The sequence below is a fragment of the Xiphophorus hellerii genome, chromosome 22, assembly GCF_003331165.1.
Source record: "Xiphophorus hellerii strain 12219 chromosome 22, Xiphophorus_hellerii-4.1, whole genome shotgun sequence".
Lineage (NCBI taxonomy): Eukaryota > Metazoa > Chordata > Actinopteri > Cyprinodontiformes > Poeciliidae > Xiphophorus > Xiphophorus hellerii.
Genome location: NC_045693.1, coordinates 12,401,747 through 12,417,072, shown reverse-complemented (window position 1 = coordinate 12,417,072; position 15,326 = coordinate 12,401,747). Strand labels below are relative to the sequence as shown.

General features: G+C 36.6%; 1 protein-coding gene across 2 annotated transcripts; it reads right to left on the bottom strand.

The window, feature by feature from the left end:
- Positions 1–601: 601 nt before the first annotated feature.
- kcnk1b (potassium channel, subfamily K, member 1b) lies at positions 602–10,460 on the bottom strand. Of its 2 annotated transcripts, XR_004337856.1 has the most exons (4): positions 9,952–10,460; positions 6,886–7,281; positions 2,292–3,509; positions 602–2,109 (listed from the first exon to the last, which is right to left on the bottom strand). XR_004337856.1 is itself a non-coding variant. In XM_032553421.1 (3 exons), exons 1-3 carry the CDS (start codon positions 10,304–10,306, stop codon positions 3,253–3,255), a joined length of 1,008 nt encoding a protein of 335 aa, XP_032409312.1. In that variant the 5' UTR covers positions 10,307–10,460; the 3' UTR covers positions 602–3,252. The 2 variants fall into 2 exon arrangements, 1 of the variants encoding a protein (XP_032409312.1); XM_032553421.1 differs by having other exon boundaries at positions 602–3,509.
- Between the last annotated feature and the right edge of the window lie 4,866 nt (positions 10,461–15,326).

Genomic DNA, 15,326 nt, shown 5'->3' with positions numbered 1-15,326 from the left:
TTCACTCTTTGTCAGTTTTGATGATTGTGACTTACACGTAGTGAAACCTCAAAAGTATGTCAACCTCCTCCGCCCTCCCCCCTCCAAAAAAAAACAACTTTACATATGACTAATAAAAACTGACTTTTAGTTCTGTTTATGTGAAAGCATCACTGTGTAGCGTATAATAAAAGCACTTGATTTGGGGTTTCTTTTAATTATCTGTTGGCTGTGCTACCCTCTCTTCTAAATTTTTCCCTCCCACTCAACTTTCCAATATTGTGCAAGCAGACAGAATTTAGTGATCATCCAGCTTATATTTTAATAATTCTTTGGTGTAATAATAATTTGTTATGGATGTCAATGGTGTTCTTCGTGATTGTGCAGTTCATAACATCATCAAAAATATGATTTGTCATATGTAAAGTTGTAATTTCTAATTTCTCAGAAACTGAACATTTGGTTATATTAGCTGTAAGTGATTACCACTAAAATTCACCGAAGCACTTGAAGTATTACTCTGTATAATGAGTCTTTATATGTCTTGCACTTTTTAAATTTAATTACATTTTTGAAGGACATACTAATTTATCGAGATTTACCGATTCAAGAAATACTCTGGTTATTTTAATCCAACATTTTATTTCAGACACATGAACAATTTTTTTTTAACATTTTACAGTGTATTTTCTTATGCTGAAATGATTCTCTGGTACCCAGTGAAGGTCTTGTTTTGAATGATTAATATTGTAACAGTAAAATACTTAACTGTGCATTTGAATATACAGTATCACTGACATCGACTGAAAAGATATGTACAAAAGCTCATGATTGCAAATATTCCAAACATGTCAGTTTTGTCAGCATAAATAAAAACTCGGTGTTTCCATCTGGAATCACTCGCATGATGTTTAATCCCTGATAGAAACTTAAATTCCCCCCCCCCTTTTGCCTTCTAGTCAAAGTATATGCCAACAACAACTTTGCAAGATCAAAGACATTAACAAACGATGAGCTATAAATGTAGCTACAAACAGACATTATACAGTAAAAGAGACTAGAGTTACAAAATGTAAGTTTTTTCTACTCAGCAGACAACCAATCTTTTCACAGTAGTTTACAAAGGCCCAGAATGGTAGGGAAAAAAAATTAAAACCATCAGAAAAACATTAAATGGAATGAATGGAGTTCAGAAAAAGCCAGGCACATTTTCAAACTAACAGAAAACAAAACATATTGACTCAAAAAGTAGTTATTGCAAAGACAACTGAAACTTCATGGGAACATTTTCAACCTTAATATGATTTACAACAGAAAAGTTACCAGAGTCCCTCAGGTTGTTTCTTCTTTACCCAAAAAAGCAATGCAGAAGTTCATCACTCCTCAAGCAAGAAAGTAACTCCATGTGTTGCAAAGCGTGCTTACACACCTGACAGCAAGCGCCGATACAGCATTACATCATAATGAGAATGTCGATTCCTGCTGATGCAATCTGTGAGAAACAGTAACTAATCCGTATAGCAATTACAGTCATAAAGGCAATACTATTCCTTTAAACACTGCAGTCAAAACTCAGAAAGAAACTCAAATAATAACATTTTGAAGATTAAATTTAGAAAACATCTAAAAATAAATTCCACTTTCATCAAGCAAACTGAACTGACAATTCTTCACATAGAAAAAAAAAGATAAATACATTACATTCAAGAGCTTAAAACCAGGGAGTGATGTGAGATGAAACAAAACTCCTCACCAGGGCAAAAATAGCATTGAAACTCTCTCTAAATGCATTTTTTTCTACTAATGTCAGGACAGGTGCATGAAAAGACTAACTCTGTCAACAAGCTAAAAATCTGAGGATGGATGACGAGGTGCCAGAATTGTTTTTGAGTCAAACAAAGGCCTTTGTTATGTGAAGCATTGAAGCAAAACTGCTGAGGCGAGTAATTAGAGCTGCTGCCCGCGACGGATTTCAAGTTTTCAAAGGTGCCATTTCTGGTACAGTATTTCTGCCATTCAAAGCAATTTGTAAACGTTTCTCAAGTCATAACAAAAAGCAAGCATTTCTACATTCAAATGTTAACAAATACAGTAAAATCTACAGTTCAAATCCCTTTTATTAAACAGAATCTTTCAAAGTGTGTGAATTCTGTCTGAATCTTGCTCATGTGCAAACCTAACTCCCTTCAGAATAAAAAAGCAACTCCCTCAGCAAGCTCGACGAACCTCGGTTTCCTTTTTTACTCACAGTCAAGCATGCATTAAAGCGTTCAGATGGATCAATGACTTGCACCGCTTTACATACGAGCAACTTTGAGAACAGAGCTGCAATGAGGTTGCACAAATGTAAGCAAGTTTTTTCCCCTCACAATGACACGTGTAGTGCAACCAAAACACTTAACACCACTGTAAGGAAGACCCAGAAATGCCTCGAAATATGAACAATTTTCTTACATAGCAGCTCCCTAAGTTACATTTTTAAACATATTCCGCTACCTTTTGATCAATAGTAAATTTATGGTAAATAAAACTGATAAACCAGTCCTTATGTAAACCTTTGAATCAATGGTGCGACCCACATTTTCATTTTAAAAATCAATAATTAAATGAATACTGACATCAATAAAGGGTGTGTAAAGCTCTCTTTTCTAGCAGTTTACAATCAGAGAAATAAAAATATGCCCCAAAATCAAAAAGAACCGAAACAGGCCACGATACAGCATCAGCAATTTTTTTTAGATATCAGGTAAAGTTCTGCTTTAACTTCATACCCTACATTTAAAACATTCTCCCGATTATATACAAAGACCTGTCTAAAAACTCTATTTAAAAGATACATACATACTTATGTCCTAATTTGTGGCGGAAGGTTTCCCGTCTTCAAGCTAGTCGTAAGAGACGAATTACTTCATCAAATATTCCTAAGTGTGCCATAAATAATGTAGCTTTTAAAGGCGCTTAGCTTTTGTGAGTCATAAATTCAGCAGAGGACTTTACTTTTATCACTGACTTTGTATTTATAGCTGCTGTTAAAATATTAATTTCACTTTTATTATGTAGATAAATTCTCTGCTGCATAACACTATCTCTACTGTCAGTTTTGTGGTTTAGTAGTAGGTATTGTTTGCTTGATCTGTGCAGACCTAACTGATTTTAGCTTTGACTACAATTTGCCTAAAGCCGTGATTGGTTTTTACTCATGCTGTTTTCTACTATGAGTTAATCCCTTATTTTTTATTCCTCTGCGTTATCCTTTGTGGTCTTTTTTCTTTTTTACTGGATCATTGGGTCATCATTGGGAGAGACCAGAGTCGGGACGCTGAGAAACGTCTTGGCTTTGTCCTCGTTCTTGCCGCCTGTGTTGTCAGACACGGTGGTGAAGGAGAGATGGTCGTGCTCCAAAATGGCGAGGCGGTCCTGGGGCTTCTCCTTCTTCAGGTAGAACATCTTCCTGAGCTGCTTCAGCTGCTGCAGCTCACAGAAGGTCTCCAACACCACCAGCATGACTATCAGACCCAGAATGAGGTAGACTGGGGAGAGAAACACAAGAAATAATTACAACAAGTAATTAAGCGTAAGAAGCATCAAAGCAAGATCTGCGTGTTTCAACATTTCCAAAATCTGTTACTTTTTACACTACCACAAGAGGGCAGTAGTTAGCTATCCATGACATTAGGAAGCGAGGGTGTGCCTCTCTTGAAACTATGCCCTATGTCTATTTTCAGGTGTGTTTAGACATTGAATACATCTGTATTAACATTACTAAAACTTAAAGTTTGAAAAATCTGTTGTTTCATCAACAATCAATTATATTCTTGTGAGAGTTTCTTGTTGGCCTGATCTCTGTATCTCACTGAGAAGGCACTGACTGCTTGTCAGCACAGACAGCAACAAAACAAAACCGTTTTAATTCAAGGTCACATAATGCTTATGCAAATACTGGTGATGTCACTTCCTACACTCGTTTTGCATAAAGGAAGTTGTACAGCTGATGTTATTTTTTGCAAACAAGTGCGTTCTGTTGGAGACTTTTCCTCCTCCTACAGACTGACACATTGTTCCTGCTGACTGACGTCACCTCTCTGGCTGCTGCGCGCCACACACCCACGTCACAAATGTCGGAGACTGTTCACTACAGCAGCTCTTGGCATTCGTACACACCCACAGCTTGTCAAGACTCCGCGCTCTCAAACTGAGTTTTATTCAAGACACTATTAGCCCCTAACAGGGCCGCCGACAGCAAGCTGTGCAAGTCACCCGGAAAATGCAGTCCATGCCTCAATGCTTCCAGGAGGCCATGGCCCAGTTTGAGCGCAGCACCATCTTGTTATGGTTTGAAACACACAGGGAAATATCAGATGCTGCTTTCTCAGCAACTACTTGCCACTTTTAATAAGCTATGTACTGTATTTTGTTTAGAAATCTGCAGTTGTGTGGGTCCAGCAGGAGTTTTCATCAGCTGTCATGGAAAAATGTGAGAATGACCACACATTCCAGCTACTACACCTAAATTCTTAATGTAAATTAAACTGTGGGGTTTTATTCAACCCCTAATTAGTAAAAGGTGCAACAAGCAAACATGCAAAAAAAAATGTGCAGTGGCATTTAAATTTAGTTTTGCTCAATTGCAGGGTATTGTGATATTTATGCAAATATTTTAAATATCTAACTGCTCTTATTTGAAACAAAAAGTAGCAATTATTCCTACAGCTGCAAAAAATATAAACATTATAGAGACATGGCATCTAAAACACATTTAAGATCATTTTGATGTGGGATGCCAGTAAGCTTTAGCTTACTGTTCTCTTTACAGAGTAACAAGTTGATGTTAAGTGATTAATTTATCAGGTTTTTGGATGGTGTTTAAAACTGACCTCTTTTGTCCTGCCAAGCACAGTATTTAAAACAGTGTTACACTAAGAACTGGTTTCCATGACTGTGTTTTCAAGGACCAGAAATATTTCTGTTCGCTAATCAATGCATCTTCCGCGAAAGTAACTTCTTAGAACATTGGTTTATCTTAATATCAGTAACACATGGCTTGCATGAGACTGTGACAGCTCTACTTATCAACATTTTTTAATTGTTATAATAATTGCTTTTAAGTACTTTTTTATGTTCAATTGTATCAGTCGTTTTTTATGACATCTGAAAAACGTAGCACTGACAGAACGAATAAGCATTTCAGGGATTACCGTAATTTACCTATTTCACCAACAGAAAACACACTCTTTGTAGGTGACAAGTCAAGACTAATGAAAAGTCAGTCTGGTACCTCTCTTCTATACGCACGCTTTAGTAATGAGAATTTGGTCCTGTATTAAATGTGAAATGTACTTTTTGTTTCCTCTGATTTGATTGTTTTTTTTTGATAACTCGTTTCGTACAGCTGTTTTTCGTACTTGCTGCATGTTTATTTTGATATAACAAAGAAAGAACGTCATTAATGTGGCTTTCACACACAGGTCAAGAAGATGACCTAGTTGATTGTTTTCCACGTATGCAGGTCAAAGCTCGCCATCATAAAATCTAGATGTCATAGAATAGATCCGAACTTTTCATCCTGCATGCCTAATCTGAGAAAATGAAAGTACTTCACTCTAGATATTTTACGTAAAATGACTCAATTTGAATGGGATTTTAGTGGATTTATATTCACCCAATGCAAGCAAAGAAGCAATCAGTAAATCACTGGAGGTAAAAGGTCTAACATTATGGGTTCTAAGGATTCTGGGATGCATTTATAGCATAACCAGACTTTGCATTTATTAATATTCACCTTTCCACAATTTACCATTTAAGATGAATTCATCTTACCAGTTCATAATTGAAAAGATGTTAAAAGAAAACAAGGACTTCATTTTACTTTACCTGAACTTTAGAGCACAATTCCTAAGTTTGACACAAACAGAACACTGAACATAACCAAAAGAATGCCATAGCCACAGTGAACATGGCGGTGGGTGCATCATGATCTGGCGTTTCTTTTCTCCATTTAGAGTTTGTATCAGCATGGATGAAAGCATGAACACTTCCAAATCACAACCAGTTTCAACTACAGACATTCAGGTGTTTACCAAAAAGTTAAATGTTAAGGTAGATTACATTTTCCAGCATCTCTGCAAGTCCAAGTTAGGGAAAATAAATTGCAATTATATCATCATCACAACATCAGCGTGCAATATTCACATTGCAATGGACTGCTTGGAGTGCAATAGTTGTTGAGTAATATACTCCAACTATTCTGAACTTGCATTTTACATGCTAAAGTAATAATTAGCTGGTTGGACAGAGTCTCACATTGGACATTAATTGCATTACACAAAAGGCTAAAAGTCAGAGAAGGAATGAAAAGAATAAAATAAACAGATGTCGTATTAGATGTCATCATTGCAATATTTACTAATATTATCACCTTTGCAAGATTTTCTAATATCGTGCATCCTTACTCTAAGTATACATCAAAATAGTATCTTTTCCCATTTCTTTTTTGATCAGCTAAATTGATGGGCACCACACTAGGTTAGACATGTCCAAGGACTGGATTTTTCTATTTAAAAAGATCTTCTGAGTGATTTCTAATGCAATAATTGCGTTTATTTTGTTGTAAAGTATGCTAATAACACAACAAAACTATCTTTTTGTAAAAAATGAAATTCAAATGGCTTGTATAGTGCATCTTCTCTTCTATAAAAAGCCTTAGAGGTAAATCAAAGTATTTATGTGGTTTAAAAATACAAGCCTGGATAAAACTGAAGGTAATAGTAAAAAAAAGACTAGTTATCAGTCAGATTAACATAATAATCAAGGCAGCATCATGACTCTACATTTTACCACTGATACAAATATAGAGGACTAAGAGTTTCTACCACCACCCTCAAATGGTAGCATCTCATCAGCACTCACCAGTGATGCCCACTTTATACAGCTCCCTGAACTTCTGATTGGCTGCTTCTCCGGGTACGTAGTCTCCGAGGCCAATGGTGCTGAGTGAAATAAAGCAGAAATAAAAGGACTCCAGGAAGTTCCAGTTCTCCTCCAGAGCAGAGAAGATGGCCGCCGGGATGAGGAAGAAGCACGAGACGGCCAACATGCCCAGTAGGGTGGCGTGAACGATGGCCACAAGCTGCTTGGACAGACCCCATCGTGTGTGGATGTACGTAACGGGCCTCCGAGTGCTGAAGACCATGATCCTTTGCACAACGGCAGTGAGGAAGAGGAGGGTAAACGGGATGCCAATCACAGAGTAAATAATGCAGAAGGCCTTGCCGCCATCTGATAGAGGTGCTGTGTGACCGTAACCTGTTGAAAAAACAAAGAAAATTAATCAGCATAAAAGTTTGCTTCAGCAAGTTTAACACAAGAGAGCACAGTTTATTTTCAGTGTCCAGTAATTGTGTGCTGATACATAGTTTTGGTAAAAAGTATTTAGTTCCTTCAAGATTTCTAGAAGCAATATAAAGAAGGGAGGGAGATAATACATTTGCATATGTATTCAATGAGCACTCAATAAAATCAGCAATGCAACACACCTCAGGTTTTCACAGGTGTGAGTCTGCAAGTTTCACAAACCCTTTCTATGACCAGTTCTCTAATTCTCAAAAAACAGGAACGAACCTCAGACAGGTGGGATGGAAAGTTTCAGCAGCAGGGTTGGAATGAAGAACCACAGAAAATTTCAGTTACCTTAGAAACAATTTACTTCAGGTTTGGCTTCTTCTTTACTTACGGTACTTTTCACAGTACGGTACTTATTTTCTAAGTCGAACTATTTGAAATCCTGCCTTGTAAAAAATGTTAACCTTTGCTCTGGTAGACTATGTTTCTGAGAGCTGTGGAAAAGGCTGCACTCTCCACCATCTTATTTAAACTTAAGGCCCTTTCATAGAACATCTGTTTACCTACATTTTTTTTACCTGTAAGGATAGTATTAATAGTATTTCACATGTGAGAAGGAAACTCATGTACTAAACCGAATCAAGTCTTCTTTTAGAACCCCGAGAGTGATTTGGGTGTTTTTGAAAATCTCCCTGTGGGTTATCGTCTTCCTTTAAGAGAAGAATTACTTCCACTTACTTTTCTGGTTTCAAAGGTCAAACTGGCGCACAGCTGCACCAATGTTTATTCTTCTGTAAGATTATACCATATCCATAAATGAACCAGAACCAGGACGTTACCAGGTAGTCATAACTGCTACACTTCAGAGAGATATATTGAGCCTGTTAGGACACATTTAATGGCACCCCTATAATTTGTAATGCATTGTGACTTCCTACTTTAACACTGGATTTTACTTTTCACTTGTTAAGAATATATTTCTCTAAGTCAGTTTTTTCCTCTTTATGCGCAACTCACTTTTTACAATTATATTTGGATATTCATTTAATTTGGTCCAACTTTTTATCATAAGAATTCCAAAGTCCTACTATTACAACGGAGAAAGTGAAAGGATTTTATTTTTGCTGCCAGAAGAAATAGTTGTAATGCAAAACCAGCCCCTCCTCCTCATGTTGCTGTGCACTGCCTATCAACTGGATTTTTTCTGTTCTGATTCTAAATGAAAGGTAAAATTTCTGCCTAGAAATATTTCTACTATACCAAAAAGTACCCTCTCTCCTTTGTGCTCTTGGACGTTCATGAGTCAACCAAAAACAGGTAGTAGATAATACATATTATTTACATATGTATTCAGTGAGCAATGGGCACCTCAGGTATCCATGGGTGTGACTCTGCGAGTTTCACAAACCTTTTCTCTGACCAGTTTTCCAATTCTCAACAGAAATATTTCACCACAGGCAGGTCGGATAGGAGGTTTCAGCCACAGCATTGGAATGAAAGTACCAGGAGAAAGTGAACAGTTTTTATTCTGCCTGCCAGAAGCAATCAACTAATATGTTATTGTAGTAGTGGTAAGGCTTATTGCTGTTTTTGTTTGTTTGTTTGTTTTAAATAAAAGCAGTTGGAATATGACATATTTTTTGTTTTAAATGTGTGTGTAAATGGCATCTGACTGTTAAAATGTGATAGCTTTGCTCAAGGTTTTGCTGTGAATAGTGAAGGTCTACTAAAAAATACATGAGCAGTGACAGGTTTAAGTCACACTGTTATTTGAGAAAATAAGTAGTTGCGGAATGAAGTTGAGGTTTAGACAGGATTAGGCTGATGTTCTTTTGAGATCAAATTTGAAGCCATGTTGTAATGTGGGTGCAAAAGTACGACATCGTAAGCTTTACATGCTTTTCTGAGGTGTAGCTTTTAAAATATCCTAACTTATTGAAGTGAGGTGCATTTTGTAATAAAACTGTAGTGCACACATTACTTGCCAAACAGCAGCAAAGTGTCTGATTTCCAGTAACAAAAGGTAAAAATTATTTATCCATATAACAATGGAAGGGTTTAGACTGAGTTCTGCATTACACATAAGTCTACAAAATTGCAATGTTATGAACCCAGTTAACTATTACCACAGGAGATATCATTAGGATTGTATGTTGCAACCTCAGATAACTGCTGCAGCCATGTGGTTCTAGCACATTTTCCGAAATTCTTTGTCACTTAAGAGTATGGCAGAGTACATTTCCTGTTCTAAATTGGAGGACACGTCTTTAAAAATGTTATTATTCTACATTTAAAATGCAATTGCCAAGTATTTGGTAAAGAAGATGACAAAAGCAAATCTTAAAATTGTAATATAGGCCAGATTCTGTCTTATATTTGCGTTCTGTTTTGTGAAATAGATGCAAAAGATGACTGAAGATTAATAATTAATTGACATTGAATGCATTTTACTATAGGGCCTATTTATGAATTATTATTATTATTATTAGTATTATTACCAACATGGCAACAGTTAGGGGTTCTGTATGATGTACTTAAAGTCAAACAGACATATTACGTGAGGATGACTCCGTAGATTCTGCTGCGCACCTGGAGGACAGCGACTACAGCAAGCATCATACAACAGTGACCTACCTGTGGTGGACAGCACCGTGCTGGCGAAAAACAGCGAAGAGGTGAAGTCCCAGTTCCAGTTAGCCGAGGCATTATTGAGAATAGAAACCCCATAATTACTGGCATCTAGGGCTTTCTTTAAAAACCGCTCCAGTCGCTCCTCGGACAGACACTCATTTTCCAAGAGGAACTGCTTTTTGACGGCCCTCAGCTCCTGACGCAGTTGGTCTTCGTACGGTAGTTCGACCGACGAGAAGACGACGGCGCCGAATATGAGATAAAGGAGATAACCCAATATTAAAGACACGAAATACCACGTCGATTTATGATTCTGTATCAAACGCACACACGAATTGCTGGCTAGAGACTGGAGCATTTTTACCCGGGTTCCTAAATCACCTCGGTAATAATTTATTACAGCAAAGTAAGTCTACCCTACTGTACACACAGTGATGTTGTTAGGAGACAAAGCTCAAATGAATATCCTCTCCTCCCCTTCACGGAACCTGCTTTGGTTGTTGATACTTTTATGTACTATCGTAAATCTCATACGTCTCTGTCGTCACCAGCGCCAGTTCTCACGTATATGTAGCACATGGAGAAAAGTTATAACGCAAATCGCTAGTTTGCCTCCAAAATTGATGTTGGCATTTCGCAACTTTTAAAGCCATGTTATTAAATACGCCAATGTCAATAGTTTGTCGTATTTCCGAGCTTCAATTTGGCCGTGAAGGCAGCAACACGTGTGAGACCCTTTGTGACGTCCGCGCTTTTCTTCCTCCTTTCTCGTCGAAGAAATAAACGTCAAAGCCACGCCAGTTACCATAAATGTCATTGTAGAATTAAAGATAATGACCAAACGAGGGTTCGCAGAATAAAAATACACGTGGGAAAAAGGAAACTGGGAACATGGATGTACCGTTTAGAACACAGTAAAATACTTTGGTACAGTCTTATGGCCTAGTTGTGTGTCTATTATTATTATGGCCTGTAGGTACATTATATAAGGAAATAAATAGTCTACGTTTGAACACCAGGGGGAAACATTTTTCTATTCTGTTGTAAGTACTTCCTGTTGCCCAAACTGGTTTACAGAAATAGAAAGCATGCAAAATCGCACTGGATGCAGACATTAGAAAGAACATACAACCATTAAAAATAGATGAAGATTATAAGAGTCAGGAGGAAAAGGAAATGGAGTGTGTTGTAAATCTTTGTGATTCACATAACACCCTAATCTTCAGCTCTCTCCCCAGGACTCAATTGAATTTAAGAGACTAATATATTGTTGGCACCTACTTCAATTTAGCATGGTTCCCATTTATTAAAACCAATTATGCAACATATAGTTGCACTATGTTCCCTCTATTGTCTGCACCCAGTGCAATTTACTGAGTGTGAAAGAAGTCTTTACTCCAATTCACAGTTTGCAATTACCGGTACACTCACAAATAAATACTTTTTTAGATACATGTTCTGATCTTATAAAACATAAACTGAAGTGCAATTATAACAGTTCCATTTAGACAAAAGGGGAAGAAGTTTGCAAACCTGAGAATACCATCCTATGAAGAACAGCGATCATGTTCTAGGGGTATCTTGCAGTAGGAGGGACTGGTGCAACAGGTTATTTCAATTAACCCTGATAGAATATTTTTGCCCTGGCCTCAACCAGAATTTATTTATTGCTAACTGCATTAGAACATATAGCTTTCATCTTGTATTTCTATTCCAGTTTATTAAAGGGAAGATAATAGATGTCTTGTGACAAGTCAAAACCTATATTACCATGCTGACTTCAAGGGTTTGAGCAGATACATAACCAGTTGTCCATAAACCTGTTCGGTCAGAGAATGAGTACAACAAAGTAAAGAATGCTCAAAGGCTCCAAAGATATTTCAGCCCTTAGCTGGAAATTTGTAGAGCTACCCAGTTTAACACAATAAAGTCCCAGCACACAAAATGAATGCAGTTAACAACAAGTCACCACATAGCAAATTGTTCTTTATTCCATTTATTGTCTATTAAATCATATTAGTTTTATCATTAGTAATCTATTTTACAAACTTAGATTTTGCTCCTTATGTTTTTTATGCTGTTTTAAGACAGCATAAAAACAAAGACAGTTTTTATACTGTCTTGTTTGTTTTCTTGTTTTGTCCATATTTTTCATCCCCATCTAAGACATTCTAATAATAGTAACATCAGTAACTGAGTTAAAAAAAAAAAAAGTCATTGATTTGATTGATTTTTTTAAAAGATTTTCTGTCACAGACACTGCTATTAAGACTACTGCCACCTTGTTACTCTTACTTCTGACTTGCTTCTGCTACAGTGTGTTTCTCAGGTTTCCATTCTACTTTTTTCACTGACTAAGATCCCTTTTAGGTAAATTCCTAGCATTGCATAACACTTCACATTTCAATGCTATGTGGATACAGGTCAGTGATAACACTGAGTACCACTAACAAGTGACCAGAGGTGGGCATGTTAGCTATTTCAGCTTCAATAAGTCTTCACATTTGATTCTTGTAGTATTTCTGAATAATGTGCTATTTTAGCAACAGCTTCTGCAGCTGATTTAACAGTAATAAGGATAACAAACTACATTTATACTCCTCCAAGATTAATTCGCAAATCTTTTAGAATTTTATCAATTAAACCAGTAGAATAAATATTGTGCAATGCAAATCAGAACCAGACAGTTTCTTCCTCCTGCCGACATACCTTGACACATTCTATCGTAATATGCCTAAATTAAGCCGTTTTAGAAAGCATTGTCTGACTCCGCACTAACATTTTCTGCCATTTGTTTTTCTGATATTAATTTTTAAAAAATGACATCAGTCAGTCATGGAATTTGGAGGCGCAGTTTGGATGTGCTTTCAATCAAATGCTGGCATGTCAGAGCATCACTTTTTACTATTTTCATCTTTTACTCTGTCTTCTTTGTCATCTGAGCAATGTTTCATCTCCTAATACTTATTGAGGAATTGTCAGCTTATTTATTTGCTGTTCTCCTGGTTAAACCATAGCTGGTCTTGGTGGCCTGGTGCCTGTGTCCAGCAGTGAACAGGTGAGAAGCATTGTTTAATGTAGTCGCCTATCTGTCACAGACACCTGCAGTCATGAGCACACGCACAACTAAGACAACCTAAGAGTGTCTAATCAGCCTAACATGCATGTTTTTGGAGCATGAACATGGTTCATTATGTTTCTTCCTGACACCACATTAAACATATATGTATCAGTATTACTTTTACATATGCAGTAAACAGTTACAGACTACTTTTGCTGACTCACAAAGTCTGCTAACCCTGGCTGAACTTCAATATTTCTAAGGAAGGTAACCTGCTCAAACTCTGCATGGTTTAGGCCTTTACCACATTGCAAGACAATGCAGAAAGTCTGGATTTTTTTTTTTTTTTGCAAGAATTATGCCTATTTCCACAAAACCTGTCAGTCCTGCCTGCAAGGGTGCTGGACTAAATGAGATACCTTAAGTGTCTATTCTCCCTTTAGCAGTGAAAGACAACTTAGTTCTAATATAGGACAACCTCACCCAGCCTTTCATTTATCCGTACCATTATGCACCTGAATTTGCTAAAGTCTAACAATCTGCAGAGTATTAAGGTGTAAATTAGTTTATTATAATAGATAGCCGAAAGTTTGAAAAAAGTAGAGAGGTCGGGCAAATGGCTTTTTGACATACTAATGTAATTCTGGTAAGAGAACCACCTAAACACTATCTCTGTCGCATCTAAAGTGATGAGTTGCAGATTATTAACAATTAATTTTATGTAAAGTTTTGCAAATTAAAAACTGTCCTTTAATTTACACAAGGTAGCCCTAGAAACCATAAAAATGCAACATTTGTGTTTTTGAACATTTCACATGTATCTGGCAGGCTGCATTAAAAGTACAGGACTTGCCACAAATAGCTTTTTTTATACCAAAATGGGTGAGTTTAGTTCTTATTGCTCTTCAAAAAAACTCACAAATGTCATATTATGAAGCTTCATATTTGCATTAGTGTGTCCCATCATTCTCCAGAGGAATATGTGCAGAGCTACAAGAACAACAGATTAGACTGCAGTTTAGAGTTTTGTCTGACTGCTTCTATTTCTTAACAGGGTTTAAATAAATAAATATATACATTTATATATTTTTTGTTCAGAGTGTTCAGTGTCTTAACTGAACTTGTTATAACTTGTTTATAACTTGTCTTTGATACTGTAATTTTTTCCTAAGCATTTCCTCAAAATGAGGAAATGAACTTTGCCCGGATTGTTTTTTTAAGCAAAGTTGAACACAATTCAACACATGAGATGTGAGTCACTAAAATTTAATAATCTGAAAGGTTAAAATGTAAGACATTCTGAGTAATTAAGCAAGGTTTGAATTTCACTTTTGACCTAAAGACTCTATTGTAGGTCTTAGCTATATATTTATGGTAACAGTTCTGTTGGAAGTTGAACCTATGTTCCAGTCTCAAGTCTTTTGTGCTCTCTAACAAGTTGTCTTCCAGGATTGATCTGCATTTAGCATCATCATTTTGTCATCCACTATTTGTCCAGTCCAAAACCAAAAAGGCATCTCCAGAGAATGATGCTGACACAACAAGTTTTGTAATGAGGATTATATATTCAGCATGTTTGTTTTTAGGCAACTAGCATTTTGCATTTAGGCCAAAGGTTTCAATATTTGTCCCCTCTGACCAGAACAACTTAGTTTTGTTTATTGTGCCCCCTACATGTCTTGCAGTAAACTGCAGAGGGGAATTTGTGCTGTTTTTCTTTCCACAATTCTCCCACTTTTTATAAGGGCCAGATTAATCAAGTGCACAGTTATTGTTTTGTCAGAACATTATCACCCCCTTTCTAGGGAGAGGCATTTCCATTTTGGCTCTCCATAGAAATGGGACTCTTCATATGTCCCTTGTTCTTCATGATGCTTGTTGTTCAAAAAAGTTCTCTAACAAACATCTGAGTCCTGCACGGAACACATTCGCTGATATTGAGATTAAAATTACACTGGCGGATTACCAATTTACTGGATTTTGTACGGGTATCAAGGCATCCGCATGACATTTGTCTGATTTTTATTTTTTTTGAAAACGTGTACTAAGTAATATATAATTTTCCTTCGAATTATGCGTTAATTTGTTTTTGTTATGTTTCAAAATGTGAAAAGTTCAAGAGCATTTTAATTTCGTTTATTCGTGTACCGCCAATTCACAAAAAATCTCAGCTCCAATTCATGTAGAGAAATTAGGAAATACTCAACAAATCATCCGAAGTATGACTACTCATCTTTACTGGTCAAGTAGTGACCAAACAACAACTGATTCACGCTGACGATAATAACAAGTTCCCCTTCTCAGTTGATATGACAGC